At 43.9% G+C, this 15,954-nt stretch overlaps 1 protein-coding gene across 5 annotated transcripts in view; it reads right to left on the reverse strand.

The window, feature by feature from the left end:
* NF2 (neurofibromin 2) overlaps positions 1 to 15,954 on the reverse strand; it is a 71,290-nt gene that overhangs the window by 13,685 nt on the left and 41,651 nt on the right. For 2 of the 5 annotated variants that reach the window (XM_019539302.1, XM_019539306.1), the window contains exons 13-15: positions 14,678 to 14,783; positions 8,973 to 9,097; positions 7,618 to 7,777 (exon numbers count right to left, since the gene is read on the reverse strand). In XM_019539302.1, coding sequence (XP_019394847.1) covers positions 7,618 to 7,777; positions 8,973 to 9,097; positions 14,678 to 14,783 — 391 coding nt within the window. Of the gene's footprint in view, positions 1 to 5,583; positions 5,629 to 7,617; positions 7,778 to 8,972; positions 9,098 to 14,677; positions 14,784 to 15,954 lie in introns of all 5 variants that reach the window. The other 3 variants (XM_019539305.1, XM_019539304.1, XM_019539303.1) reach the window with 3 other exon arrangements.

The following is a 15,954-nucleotide window of genomic DNA, read 5'->3' on the forward strand; positions in this document are numbered from 1 at the left end:
ACCATCATATACAACACAACACACATTTTTAAAATAAACTAGAAGCTTGGGGTCTAGGGCTGTATTAGCAAAAACAAATATAACTTCATTGGAAGGAGTTAAAAAACAATCTTCAGGGCTGTGAAATAGAAACTTCATTACCAGGAGCAGCTAAAAGACAGCAGAAATGTAGAACAAAGGACAGCTTGACTGGTGGAACATCAGAACCATTAAAAAGACAGCAGGGTCATTAACACCTGTGGAATGAAGAGTTTAGAAAGGATCTGGTAGATTATAATGAGCTATCAACTAACTCCCTTGGCACTGCCTGACTTGATACTACTGCCACTGCCAGGCAGTTCGTTTTAAACTTTGGATGGACCAGGAATCAAAGAAGGGTGCAAGTGCACCCATCCTGGATCCACCCCACATACAGCCATGGACATTAGGAGTCGTTTTACTGAATGCACTAATCCTGACGCAGCCTCAAGGAGCTCTGTGATTTGAACACAGTGTCACGGGATCTCTAAGCTACACCTGAAGATTCTCAGAGAGTGCACCTCAACCCAACATTTCCCATGACTTACTGAATAGCAACTCCCTGGCCAATGACAATGGTGGGACCTGCATGATTCACCATTCTAGCACAGAGGAACTACTCTCATTTACCGAGTACCAAAGCACATCCTAAAGCCAAATCTACTGGCTTTGGGCACAGATACAGTGCCTCACTCCTAAGCCTTGGTACTTTGAAAGGAATAATAGTTATGGGACTGGGTGAAATCCATGCAAGAGAGAAAGGACCAAATATAAAAAAAAATGCTTCCAATAAATTTTGTTGCCTCCTATTCAGCTTTAAGCAGACTTGCTACCTGCCCTATGAGAAGCCCCTCGTTGCCAGCAAAAGGAAGGAGATAGAAACTCTCTTGGTTTTTGTATTCGAAGACAGTCTAAGCAGCAAACCTTACTGAAGTGGAGCCAGCTGGAGTTAGCAGAGCCAGCACACATTGGAGAGAGCAAGCTTTATGGAAAGGAAATCAGTTTCCAGATGAGGTGCTTGTACTGTGCCCACAGAGCTCATAAAAAGGGATTAGCATGTTAACCACATAATTAAACATGAAAAACTTAGCAGGCATCTTCAAAGGCAGGCAACAAAACCCAGAGGTCACACAAAGAGCACTTACTGTGCATCTGGTTTAATTATGGGGGGCTCCTTCCAGATACAGGATTTCTTACAGTTGATGGATTTTTCCCTTCACAAATTGCCAGCGCTTCATTTCATCTCAGTTGTGTTGTGCCCGCAAATGGCTTTTGCCCAAAGTAAAGATGACACTGAGATTCTTAAAATAACCACAGATTAAAGATGGGACAGCAGGCTCTGACAACATAAATGCTCATCTCATCCCAGCTGAGCATCTGACCCAAACCTTTCAAAGGCTGATTAAAAACTGGATCAAGTGCTTCAGTGCAGTTCTCCCCATTTTAGTTTCATTTTTGGCCTTTTTGCCTTTCTGGCAAAGAAATACCAAAACTTCAAGAACAGCTCTTGAGGCACTTTGTAACTCAATAGGGAGCAATAAGTAATGGATCTTTTAAGCAAAATCCTGGCCAGCTCTGCAGACCCATGAGTTCTGGATCATCCAAATAAGAATCCAAAGCTACCCATGACTACAGCAGGCTGCTAGGCCAGCAAATAGTCAATGGCTAGCCCCATCATTCTTATGGCAAACTTCAAACTTGTGTAGAATGACTGTCACAAATCAGCCTGAAAATGCAAGTCACATCCATAAGATAGGCGCTGTAGATTAGTTCTCAATAGGAGAAACAAATAGTGCTCTTGGCTACCCTGACTGCTGCCAGCTGTCACACAGGGCAAACATTTTTGATTCAGGCAGATCCTACTGTGGCATAGATCACTAAGAGAGTAAAACATGAGTGGGGAGCGGAGATAAGCGACTTGGGACTACATGTTCCAAAGTTTGACATCCAGGGCAACTGCCCCATCCAGATTTTTAGTAAGAGTAACAGAAAATATTCAACTGAAAATAAAACTGACGACATCAGATTCTGAACAACAAACTCTTGGATCTCATCATCCGTAGACCTCAGAGGGCTTTTCCACAAGGTATGTACCATTTCCTTTCCCCTTTTTTAAAATTAAGGTAAGGCATAGAGGAGTAACTTCCTCAAGTTTGAAGACAGAGCTAGCAAAAATCCAGGCCTCTTGATTCCCAACCTAAGGACATCTGTGCTTGAACCAGCCACATGCCAATAAAATGAGTCTTCCTGGTTTTGAACTAAGAATTTTAGGTGTGTTTAAGGTGCATGATCCCTATTATGTTACACAGAACTTGATTTCAAAATGACTTTGGTTTTCCACTTGCATCTAAGAGGCTCCTAGCACGACACGCAGTAACACAGCTTCTTCTTTCAATGGTATGTTCAGGATTTGCTGTAGCCCTCTGCTGTATGAGATCAGGGGCCACTGACCACAGCCATAGAGAAAGCAAAAAAGAGATACTACTCTTGGAGCTGTGTGAGGTATAAAAGTGAACTTCACAAAAAAGGCATATGAAACTCTCACTTGCACACATGCCAGCTACAAACTGAGGCCAATGTGAGAATCGAAACCTTTACAGGAAAGCACATCTTTGTAGGCAACAGATACAGTGTTAAGAGAGCAAAAAGCACTAGAGTGCTCAGGGAGATGGGGTTAGGGAAAGAGCACAGCAGCAGAGGGATCAAAGACAGAAGAGAGACAATTCTGACAGGTGTCAGCATTAGTTGATACTCCAAACACCACATTATGCTCCTGTCAATAGTAATGGTGTGTGCACCTGGGACAGAGAAGGTTTTGGACCCTAGAGACTACAACAATTAAAAAAAAGATTTGCTGTTTCACTGTCCAGACTTTTACACTGACCATGCTGGCCTGTGTAATACTAACCTTGAAATCTAGGTTAGGGGTAGGCAACGGTTCTGGCCAGAGTACAGGAAAAAAATCACAATGTTTACCTTGTAAGGTGCTGGAGTGCCAGCATGCCAGAAAATAAAACCAGGGCAGGGGGTACATGGCAGGATATACTGCATCTTTATATAATCATAAATGTTGCTTTTTGGGGGGGAAGAGGGGTTGGGTATTTTTGGTTGTTTTGGGGGGGGGTTTTGGTTTTGTGTTTGTTGTTGTTGTTGTTTTTGTATTTTTTGTTTGTTTGTTTTTTACAGTAAATACCAGGTTTTCTAAACATTCTAAACCTGGTGTCAATAAATAAAACTTCATATACTACTTTTGTTCCTGTGTATTCTTTTTTGTTAAGCATGTCATGATGAGAAAGAAAGAAAAAAAGAGGAGAAAGAGAAAAACAGAGATAGAGAATAGAAAGGAGAGAGAAAAAGGAGAGGAGAGAGAGGGAAAGAGAGAAAAGAGAAAAGAAAAAAGGAGAGGAGCAAGAAAGAGGGAAAGGAGATAGAAAAAAAGAGAAAAAAGACGGAAGAGAAACAGAGAAGAGAAAGAAGAAAAAAGGAAAGAAAGATACAGAAGAGAAGAAAGAGAAGAAAAGAAAAGAGAGAAAGAAAGAAAGAGAAGAGAAGAGAAAAGGAAAAAGAGAAAGAAGGTGTGTCCCAGCTGTGGCTCAGGCCCTGTCCAGCAGAGGGAGGCAGCGACATCCAAGCAGCAGCCACCAGGGCTGGGGGACTCAGGCCTCCCTGACAGCCCCCAAGTGGGAGAAGCCCAGGACCAGGGCTGGGAAGGAGGGCCCAGCCAGGCCTCAGGCAGACAGACACCGCATCCCACCCAGGCAGGGGAAGCACCGGGATGCTGAGTGCCAGGCTGGGCACTCAGGGCAGGCTCTGGGCAGTGCAGGGAGAAGCAGATGCAGAGGGAGGCACCATAGGGAGGCCAGCCTGGCTGGGCCTTTGGGAAGGCAGCAGTTGGAGGAGAAAGAGGACCGGGTGTGAAGTGCAGGCTGCTCCAGGGTTGCTCAGATTCAGGCTGTGGTGGGCAAGGGCACCCAACAGCACCTGAGGTAGAGCCCAGCCCAACCCCCACAGCTCTACGGGGATGGGCCAGGGCCATCCTACCCACGAGGGGATGCCTCCTGGCCTGGGTAGGACACCAGGCTCAGGGGGCTTCTGGCTCCAGGCTTCCCTGCATGCTGGGTACAGTGCGAGTGGGGCAGAGCCACCCCTGGTTCAAGGGCCCAGATGCAGGAGCCACCTCGTGCCCTAGGAACAGCCACCGTGGGCAGCCCTTGGGGCTGAGCCAGCCAGGAGCCTCCAGCACAATGGCCCTCCACAGTGCCTGCCTGGTCCCCGGCCTCACCTACCGCCAGGTCCCCTCCGGGGCCTGGGCCAGGCTAGACATTGTAGTCTGGGGATAGGGGGCGAGGTCAGCAGAACGAAGACACCGTCCCTGCCTGTAGTCTCCCGAGTCCATCCCCAGTGCCTGCTGGAGACCCTGGAGCAGCAACTTAAAAGAAAGAAATGTTTTTAAAACAAATTTCCTCACACCTCCAGGCTTGCCAAGGAAAATGTCTCCATGTGCCACTAATTGGCACACGTGCCAGGGGTTGCCTATCCCTGATCTAGGAAATATACCTGCTCAAGCTTTCCCGATGGAGGTGGCAGATGTGCCACTCTTAAAGTAATTTAAAATTAACTGGTTGATACCAAGGGGCAGGAACTGTGGGGAATAATTTCACCCCCAGGGCCTGGACAAGAAACCGAATAAATCCTTTTCAGTTTCAATTTCCAGAATACTACACAACTGCAGACAGCCAAGAGGCACGGGACACCTAAAACAAAGAATGCTTGTCCCTGGGTAGCAACTACAGCAAACAATTCTATTTATGAGTTACTCTCACAGGAATAGTCTTAGCTGTGCTGCTTCATGACTGATGCTTCCTCATACTGGCTCTTTCCAACTGTGTCCTTTCTATCAGTTAGATACTTCTCTTGACCAAGCAGCAGAGATGCTGATTCTGTGTGCACCTGCTACTCTACTCCAAGACAGGGGTGTGGCTTCTCAAGGCCTCGGGGCAATTTTAAAAGCACAAGTGGTAACAGCCAGAGGAAGGTTAAGATTTAACTCATGAATTTTCATCAGATGCAAATCAAGGGGAAAGAACTTTTGCCTGTACAATGCATTAGACATCCATTTCTCTGGTTGGTTTCTCACCACATGCAGCACAGTGGTATTGTGCACGTATGCCACATTTAAGCATCTACTTCAACACCTCATTTATGGTCTCACTTCAGCTTCCACCAAGGAGGACATCACCAGAAGAAAAGGACTCTGGGCAGAAGTGAATGGACAGAAGCTTTGAACCCCACAGACAGAGGATGAAACAGGGCTTTTCTGTTGTCTATGACATGCTCTCCAGATATATCAAGGGAGGGCTGGCGTGCCACACTTCAGCCAACACGACACTAGATCTCACACTTGCAAAGCACACTGTTGGCGTGCTTCAGGTTTACAGTGCGCTTTAGGGGATGCCACACTGAGAACTGGCTACAGTAGCATATTTCACAGGCAAGCTCATGCACGGGTTAGTATCACAGACAGTGATCCCACCACCACACGCAGAGTACCTTAGAATAACCTACTTTGCAGTCTCAAATGCAGATAGGTCTTCTGCCCTGGGCTTGAGGCTATACCAGTGAAATAAAGTGAACAAGAAAACAAACAAACAAACAAAAATCCTCTGTGATATGAACAATGCTAAGGCATTCGTGCAATCTACATAACAGTCCCTACTGCTAGAGGTCAGCAGAGTTTCCAGGGGAAGCAGAGGGTGGATATCATATCATTTAGGCAAGGGAAAAGAGTTGAGTTAATTTCCCTTTCAGATGCCTGGATGGCCTATCCTAATGGTAAAAATTAAATCTGTCCTGGTCCCAAGGGCACGGGGGTGGTCTGAAAGCTTATTTTCATTTGTCTTGCTAATAGAGTACTTAAAAACAAAACAAGGCCTTCGATCCACCAGCTGAGATGCAGAAGCTATGCTGTCACAGCCCCCTCAGAAGAGATTTCAGAAGTGGAGTGGAGAAGACCCAAGATTCAGGTAGTGAACAAAGGGCAACCCAGACAGCCCTGATTACAACGATGATTCACTGGCAGACATCTAAATGACTGCCTAGCCACCTCTGAGTGAGACAAATGGGACCATCAACTCTCTGCCTCTGCTAGCAGCTTTGGAGATTTATTTACAAAGGTAAAATTTACTATTTTCCATTTGAAAAAAGGGACTCACCAGCAGTGCAGGATTCAAAGAACTTGAACAAAACATAATGCAGCCAGTAAGGCTATCTGACCTGGTAGATAAAGGAGCCCAAACAGTTTAAGATTGGTGCAGGAAAAGTGGAAAGTGAAACCGACTAAGTCGATTTTACTGTCCCGATTCAATGAGATACAAAAAGTGAAATAAACTGCCAGTGGTGAAAATCAAAGTAAATGAAAACTCTAAAGTGCCTTCATTTCCAATACTCTTGGGGTGAGGATTAGAAACACAAGCAAGGATTTAGTTTTAATTTGTTTAATTTAATTCTATTTATTTTTATCATCAATGATATCCCTTTATATAATAGCCCCTGCAACACATCTTCTGATTTGCAAGCTTTCAAAGGCAAAGAGACTATAAGGCAGGCAGGCTCAAAGCCTCTTCACATGCTTGAATGTCCAATTATGTATCTTTTCACTGACCAGTCCCTTATTAAAAATGTGTCTAGTTGCAAGGACTGAGTACTGGAGTAATGAAAAAAAAGAACAGTTAAAAACCAAAAAGACCAATTTTATCAGGGCCTTTCACAATTACCGTCTTCCTAATACATTATGTTGCATTAAATCCTTTGGCTGATGCTCATTCAGAAAGTGTTACTACACACAATTGGCTCTTGGACCCAGGTAACAATTTGAAAGAAGGAAGAAATGAGCAAACCTTTTATACAATGTATACAAAAGATCTGACTATTTAAAGCACTGCAAAGCTTAAGATCAACCTATTTGAGGAAGCCACCTATATATGCCTTGTTAGTTATATGCCTTAGTTAAGTTAGTTAGGAAGGATTAAAAAGTCAAAGACAATCCTTCTCCACCTTACACACCCAATTCAGGAATGCTCTTCCATTTGCTATGCACTAAAGCTCAAGACTTAATTTGTTTATCTTGAGGGTGCTATTTAATGGGGATATGTCTCCATTTATTGTTATTGTTCACTGCTGTGATTCCTTCCACACCTGGAGTTATTTGGGCAGGATGCCCTATATAACTATCTCTTTATATTGTTTTGATTAAGACTTAAGGAAGCCTTCAAGCCTTAGCAGTATAATGTCTCTTTTCATAGCATGGAAGAGACTGGATTTGATTGCTATGAATTTAAAATGGGACTTCCTGGTAAAGCTGGCAGATATGGACAGACCCCATGGTTCTTTCTGGCTGTCTCAGCTCCAAGGCTAAAAGACACTCAGCCTGAAACTGCCTAGTGCTACAGCAAATGGTTTTCTTGACTGCTTAGTTCCAAGCCAGGATTTAGGAAGGAAGCCTGCATCTCATTTTTATGATGACACATTGAGCAAAGCTGAAGCCCTGTTTTTCTTTAAATGACTCACTGAGCTGAGGCAGTAGCTGGGGAACTCGGGTACCTTTTTAATGGTGTTGTGCTTGCTGTTGCCTCGGTCGGCATTCTCACTGTGCAATATATCCAGAGCCGTCTCTCTCTCCTTTAGCTTCAGTGCCTCAATCTCTGTCTTTAGCTCATTCAGCTGCTCCTGCAGATGCTTGCTCTTCTCCATGTACTCCACCCTGTCACACACAGAACAGCCTTGTGGTAAACATTTGTGCATCTGCACAAGGTTTGTGGTAAAGACAGCCAATAAGGAACTTCTAATACAGGTTAGGATTTTATCATTTACAGAGCATAAAACGGGTAACACTTGCATGCCTTCTAGAATGAACATCACTGAGCAACAGTTTGTTCACTATTAAAAATAAGAGCCAGGTATCCAATCCAAGAGCAAGATCATAAGTCACACAGGTATGAGAGAAAGCCAACTGAGCATTTCCAGAAGATATAACCCTTCCCATTTCCAGTAGGAGCTGCACTACGACACAGGATAGTCTTCTGCCATTTCGTTGAGCTCAGCAGCTTTCAATAGTGCTGTTCTACTCCTTTGTACAGTATATACATAAACTCAATTTACTGAAACATGTTCGAAACTGAATTCATGTCTGATTCTCTAAGGGTGACTAATGAATTTGAGTATCCTCAAACTGAGACACCCAATCTGACACATCTTAAAGGATCCCTGATTTTAAATGATAGTGAGTCAGCACGGTCTTAAAACCGGGTCCCTTAAAAGTGTCAAGTTCCCCCAAAATTAAGGCACCAAGAATTAGTCACTCTTGAAACTTAGTCTTAACTGCTTTTCATTGTAGAGTACCTATTCCATGTTCACAACAATCAGCCACTACTCTTGTAATTGAGTACTAAGATCCAAACAACGACACTAAAACATCTTGGGATGCATTGCAGTGTGAGGCAAATGCATCCCTGTTCCCAAAGACCATGCACATTCCTGCAGTTTACTGGACCCTAGAAGTTGCATTAAAACCCCAAGAAGGTCGCAGTTGGCTTATGCCCACAGCAGATGAGAACACATCCTTTCTGTTTTTTGGTGCAATGGATTACTTTCATTAGGCAGATTAAGGCCAAACTGGTTCTGAATCCTGTTGAACTCTTGGTCGCAACACACTCAGGACACTATTCTAGGAGATAGAGGACAGCGTTTCTTAACGTGTACGCCACGTTCTTCAGGGACAATTAACAGCCAAACCTAGCAAAGACCTTCCTGTTCTTTTGCCTTACACTGGTACCAACGTGAAAGACATTTTCAGAACAAGCCAAATTCACCCTTGGTGAAACTCCATTAACTGCATGTATGCTATATCAGGACTGAATGCGACACATGCACACAGGCAATGGAAGCATACCACGTACTTCTCTTTTTCTATTTCCATGGAAAGTCTCTTCATATCAGTATCCTTGAAGTCAAAGGACAGACTCTCACTGATGAAACTTGGCAGATCGGCAGGAAGCGTTGTCGTGCTCGAGTTCATCGGCTGCTAAAGACAGAGTACAGATTAATCATCTTTGGACGTGCAATTGCTGTTGCCTGAAACATTTAGTAACAGAAGGGCACAATGACAGAGAAAAAGCAACTGCTGACACCATAATGCAAGAAGCTACTTAATGGTACTTCAGTGAAGAGCTAGCTCATTGACGGTATGGACAATTCAGATCATATGCTAGTACTCTGTATCCCTTTTGCAGGATGCTGCATGGGCTCCAACAGATGTGAGCAAAAAAGTGTCTCCATTGCTGTGGCCAGGGTTAAGAAGTGGGCTTAGACAAGGTAGCCTTCACATTTCTTAAGGTCATCCACAAAACCCAGTCTGCTTCACTGTCAAAATTATGCCATACAGCTACTTTGATGATAGCACCCTTTTTGCTGAGAGATTCTCCAAATGCTCTTAGTATTAGAAAAAGCTGATGTAGTTTAGTGCTTAGAGAACTGCCCTGGAACTTAGGGGACTATTCCCAGCTGTCACTGGCCAGGTGGCTGACTTAAGACAAGCCACCTCTCTGTGCCTCCATCTGTAAAATGAGGATCACGATACTGACCTTTGATATATACTGATGAAAACTACTACCTAGGAGTTAGACAATGTTATTAACATATTATAGCTGTCACTACAGACTGTTTAAATGTAGCTACCTCTTGGGAGAATCTTGGCAGGTATTTAATAGTAAAAGCCACACTACAGTTAAAGACAGGAAATGAATTATGCCAATACAAAACACTAAGAAAGAAAAAATCCTACATGCAAAGGAAATAAATTGGTAGAATGGAGTGAGAAATTGGTGAGGACCTTTGACTTAACATCCTGCCTACGGCATAGTTCCACAGTATCCTCAATGGCCACAAACAGCCGAGATCTCTGTTTTAAGCCTTATCTGAAAGACATCAATTCAAGCAACAAACTGTGCCCTCTAGCCATAGGCCAAGGAATTAGCTTACTGAAGAGCATCATGCACTGCATCAGCGGCAGTAATTCCTGCAATACACTATTTGTTCCTTTAAGATCTACCCTACTTTGGCCTGAAGATCAGAGCAAAGGTCTTGGGCTTCGTGGCTAAGCTTATTTAAAGATTGGACAACTATAAGTAAGGTCAAAAAGAGGACTGAGTCTGGGACTGAGGGCTGGGATGTCTGTGCACTTCACCGATTAGGAAGCTATTCTTGGTTGTTTGTTTCCTTCCCTCACTTCTGAGATTTGAAATGAACCTACAATTGCAAAATCTCCCTATTTGGCAACAGCAGTCAGAAATGAAATAAGTGACATTTTTACTCCATACAGTAGTCCTTCCCTTACCACATGCATGGAATTCAGGGGTGGTAGAGATTTGTCTTGGAATCAGTGAATGTGAGGAGTCCGCATTTCCCTTGTTCTGCAGATCTGGGACAGAATTATATTTCCCTCCAGGTACTCTACATGTGCCATTAATGTGAAGCAATAAGTTTATTGCTCTCATGCATGCCATTTGAATGTGTGCATGGGAGCAATAAACTCTAGAGTTCATTGCCATTTGCACGTGCACCCGGGACTGCAGCATGTTGAGCCGGGTTGGAGCAGCCCCGGCTGGCAGGGAGCCCCAGGGGCAGTCAGCCTGCCAGTCTACAACTGCTCCCCGCCCCAGCTCAGAGGGGCTGGCTGGGGCACAAGGGCATTTCAATGCAAGGCTAGCCAGCAGGCAGCCCCTGCACTGAAGCACCCCAACCAGCTGGGGCAGCATTTACATATGCACTACTACAGAGTTTTTTACTATGCAGCAGGACAGTACTTATATTTACAAGTACTTTCCCACTGCAAAGTAAATTAATTTACTCCAGCCTAATAGGGGCCCACATGTAGATGCTGGGCTATTTATTGCACAGCTAATTCATCAACTGTGCAGTAAACATCTCTTGTAAAAACATCCTCCATGGAATAAATGGTACTGACCAAGCGACCTAGCCTTTTTGGCACTTATACACAGGTCACAATTTGATCACCCCTGCAATGGGAAGTGTACATCTGCATGCTCAGTATGGAGGAACTGGCTGGGCAGGTACATATGTGCATAGTCACCGTCAAGGTCCACAAAGGGTAATAAAATTCTACACCTGAAGCTGAAATACGAACTTTTGTACAATTACAAGTAAACAAGGACGAAGCAACTAAAGCTACAAGCTTGGTCTGGCCAGAGGGTTACGTTAAGTTTGGCACTCTGCACATATTATATGCACTAGTTCCCCCTCCTGCTTCTTCTCCAGGGCACAGCTTACTTCATGGCTGCATTGCTCACAAACAACAATGTCAATATTGCTGTGGGACCATGAACAGGGACATCCATGGGCACAGTGTGGAGGTAAAGTAGGGACAAAATAACAAACAAACAAAAAAAACCCACCTTAATTACTAAGGCACTTTAACAATTTTACCCAGTGCAAAGTCCCTCAGCCTGTGTGCTGCATCCTTCTGGCCTTAAATCATTTTAGAGAATTTATGAGATTTCAAATGTTTACAGACTTTGGGTACTTTTACACATGCTCCAGGGGTGGGGGAGGGTAGTGCTTTAACTAAAGCAGCTACCAGCTGCTTTAATTAAAGGGTTGCAGCATCTCATGTATCAGTGTCCCCATGCTTAAAAATGGCAGCTTGAACTAAAGCTTGTTCAACAAGCTTTACTTCAAGCAACCTGCAGCCATTTTCAAATGCAGGGACAGATACAAGAGACACAGGAGATTGCTGGAGTACAGTAATTACCACATTCCAGCAGACTGTATTATTGAGTCTGCTCTGACATGCTGTAATTAGAGCGCATCAAAGCAGCCTCTGCACTTATATACACGCACCCTTTAAGAGGAGCTTCAGGAACTCTGTTCTCTAAATCATCATTCCCATTTTTTGTCATTAACATCATGTTCTTCCCTCTCTTCCCTATGGGTTTAGGAAAAATCACCAGGCAGGGAGTTGGGGTACAGGGAGCTGCTGAAGAACAGGGATAAGGAGACTGGTCTGGAAAGAAAGAGGACATCAGTGAAGGGTCTGCCAAGTCCTCCTGAGTGTGATGAGAATTCTTCCCCTCCTTTTATTCCTCTTGCACTCTGCCAGCAGATGGGAATTGGATGAGACTCACTCTGGAGCCAGACACTGCCAACTGCATCAATAAAGAATGGCACAAAGCAATTGTATCCCTGCTGGCCAGAGACTTAAATTCATGTTCCCTTTGTGCTGCACATGCCAATGGCTAGTATTAAAAAACAAACAAACAAAAAAAAAACCACAAACACACCACACAGCTGGCCATGGACTCCAAGAGCTACAAGGACACTTTAGAAAGCTCTGTAAAGAACATCAACAGCCAGTCAGAGATGGGAATGTCACAAAACTATTAATGATCACTTGTCCTTTTGGCAGCTTTAGTTACTTCTGCTCTTCCATGCCTTTCTCACTTTCCTCCCTTGGCAGACTAGTAAAAGGATCCCGCTCACTCTGATTGCTGAGAGACCATATAACCCAACTACAGGGACAAAATAGGAAAGAACATATTTAGAGTTACAACCTGGTAAAGGCAGGGAGAGGTCCGCATACCATACCCTATATTAGGCAGAGCTGCAATTTACCTAAGGGTAGCCTCCTAACACGAAGACGCAGTAGTTTTAGAAACCCAACTCCTCTACGTCACTACATTCTTATTCACCTTCTCTGATTGTTCATGGTCCCTCCGCGTGCTAGCAGGGAAGGGATGCTTACCTATAGCCACCTCTCTGAAACACTGTGCAAGTACTGGATTTCAGTATTTTCACTTGACTGCCCCCTAACACAGAGCAGAGCAAGGCAAACCACATGGGAAGAAAAAGAGACAGGCATAACAGCAGATGAGGAGAAGAGCACTTTAGAAATACGCAGCAAACTAAGCAGTGCTCTACTTATGCAACTACAATGGCCACACTTGCATACTACTGACATTTGCCATCACGGTAAATAGCAGCCTTTGAGCACATGTGATGTATTGGTACTTATCAAGTTAATCCGAGTGGCAGCCTACAGGGGACAGCTAAAAATGTAACCAGAAAAAAAGAGGAAGACACCTGTTTTCTTCCCCATACAGGGAGCTTTGCTGTGAAAAGCTCACATCCCTTTAAGGGAGAGGGTGCAACAAAATGTGTGGTAGAAACAGAAGTTCTACATGGAATGCCTCCAGGATCAATACAGCTGGAGGGATGGAACCCAGCTTGATTCTGTCCTGCAATATTCCCTTTAATCATATTTCAATTCTAGAGGCAAGAATATATCAATGCTGGCTACTGATTAGCACAGAGCAAGACACAGAGGATGGGGCAGGAGAAGAAAGCTTTCTAGTCACTTTCCTGTGGGTTTAACGCAAGATGGACCCACCAGCCTAAGGGAGTTTAGAGATATAAACTCTTCACTTGACTGATATGGCCATTAGGCTTTCAAGCAAGGATCTGCCACCCTTTGGGTACAATAAAGCCATCATTAGAGAGCTAGTGGACCTTCAGCAGCCTGTTGATCCATGGGGTAGTAAAGCTAGGAGCATTCCAAAGGCAGCTTATAAAGCACAGAAGCAGTGAGCATTCAACTTGGGGCCCTCAAGCTGGAAGTGTCTGACTTATTTCATCTCTGTAATTTCTTAAACGGTTCTGAACATTTTCAGGAAGCTTTGGAGAATCTGGATGAAAAGTGATGCACCTCAAACTCTCTTTGTACTACCTCTTTGAACACTTATGTGAAGGGAGGGAGGTTTAAAGAAAACCTGCAATGGGGAAAGGTTTAATAATTATTCCCTTTTGCAAGCAACCTGTGAGTTCACTCAGGAAGACAACCCATCCCCCTCCAAGACAAACAGCAGTATGGGAAGCCCAGAAAGTGCAAGCTGCTGAGGCTGAAAATATTTGATAGCAAAGCAGTTCCTAATGTGATTTATTGCATTATAAAGGAAAAACAGGAAAAAGCCAATTGCCAGATCAAATCAGAGTAGTGGTCATTTGGACTAGCATTCAGTCTCCCACAGCAACCAACACAGGATGTTTCAATGGAAGGTGTGAAAACCTCTTAGTGGGCAATTACATAATCATCCCTTCCCAAAGGAAGTTACTTCCTGAACCCAGGTAGTCAGCAGTTGGTTTATGCCCTGAAGCATGAGTTTACAGGTTTTGAGCAATTTTTATCCTATCTAATGAAATGGAGGATGTTCTTATATGAATAAGTATTTAATCCTATTCTGAATGCTGCTACTAAGCCCTCAGCCACAAATACTACCTCATGTCAGCAAGCACTACAGGCTAACAAAGCACTGCTTTTCATTAGCTTAAAGCCTGCTGCCTTTAGTTTAACTGGGGAACTTCCTTGTTCTTTGATTATGAAAAAGGGTAAAGGGGAGGTAAAATGAAGCCATCTCCTCTCTACCAGCCAGGGAGCCCAGGATTCTGGTCAGCCAGCACAGGAAATTGTTGGCAATTACCATTCCTACGCAACTGAATAACCCAACTCATGTCACTCCACAAAGGGACCTTTGTGCCCTCTCCTGTAGCAGCAGGGGAAGGGAGCGATAGAACTATAATATAGATCACTTACTGTGTAGGATGACTTGCTGGTGATCTCCAAGAGTTTCTGCTTTGCTCTCCGCTCTGACTCACGGGCTTCCTGAAGGTCCTGCTTTAGCTGATCAGCCTCCTTCGCCCTAGATAGAGGAGCACCAATAATGACAAATACCAGATCAAAGTTGAGCAGGGAGGAATGGAGCATGTTAAAAGCTGGAAGAAAGGCAATGAAGCACAAAGTCTAGATGTAGGGAGAACTGATATTTCTCTGGCAATGAGACTTGTCAAATTATGGAATAGATTGTACAAGGAAAATGGTGGGAACTAGAACACTTGAAACTTTCAAACCAGACTGGACAAAACATAACAGAAACAAACTTGCGCTGGCTACTGTACATGAGAGACCAACTAGATGGTCTACTAGGGTCTTTTATATCAGTTTATAACCAGATACCCTAGGTAATGTTTCCAGAAACAGCAAGGAGGTAAAAATCAGGAAGCGCATATATAGGCATTATGCCAACATTTGCAAAGTGACTAACACTTGAAAGAGCAGGTCAAGCTGGTTAGAGTAGAAAGAGCAACTTGGGAATAACAACGAACAATCAAAAATTGAAGCAGAGCAGACTGAAGCTCCTGCTTGTCTTCTGAATATTAACCATCTACTGAGAGCTGCAATAATTACAGGTACTCTATACAGAAAATACTCAACAAGTATTATATGGCCCTTCACACTCATCTCAGAGCCCTGGGGTTTTACTATAGCATTTACCCTTGATGTTCACAGCTCCTGAGGATATGCCCTGGGTGGAAAGCTAAGGGAAAGATTGGGAGGAAAGGTTGGAGAGATGAAAGCCTACTTGGCTGAATCAAAGTTTACAGAAGATCAAGGTAGAGAAGGGACTAGGGACAGTTCCTGACCAAGTGAAATCTGAAACCTATTGCATTCCTATAGCAATAATGGGAAGGAAGCTGCTATTTTTACTCCACCCACTAATGAATGCACTGCACAAAAGGAACTCTAGCATCTTAAAGCTAGAAACACAAAATGTAATGCATGACAAACTCTAGCACCAAGGGCAGAATCACAGAATCAAAGGAGTGAAAGGGACCTGTAAGATCATCAAGTCTGGTTCCCTGCCATGGACAGGGGGTTATTGAGCTCAAACAAGCTCAATAAGGTGCCTGTCCAGCCTCCTCTTGAACACCTCCAAGGATGGAGACTGCACCACCTCTACTGGGAGTGTTCCAGATTCTAGATACCCTTACAGAAAAGAAGTTTTTCCTAATATCTAACTTAAATCTTCCCTC

The sequence above is a fragment of the Crocodylus porosus genome, unplaced genomic scaffold, assembly GCF_001723895.1.
Source record: "Crocodylus porosus isolate Cpor-Errol unplaced genomic scaffold, CroPor_comp1, whole genome shotgun sequence".
NCBI lineage: Eukaryota > Metazoa > Chordata > Crocodylia > Crocodylidae > Crocodylus > Crocodylus porosus.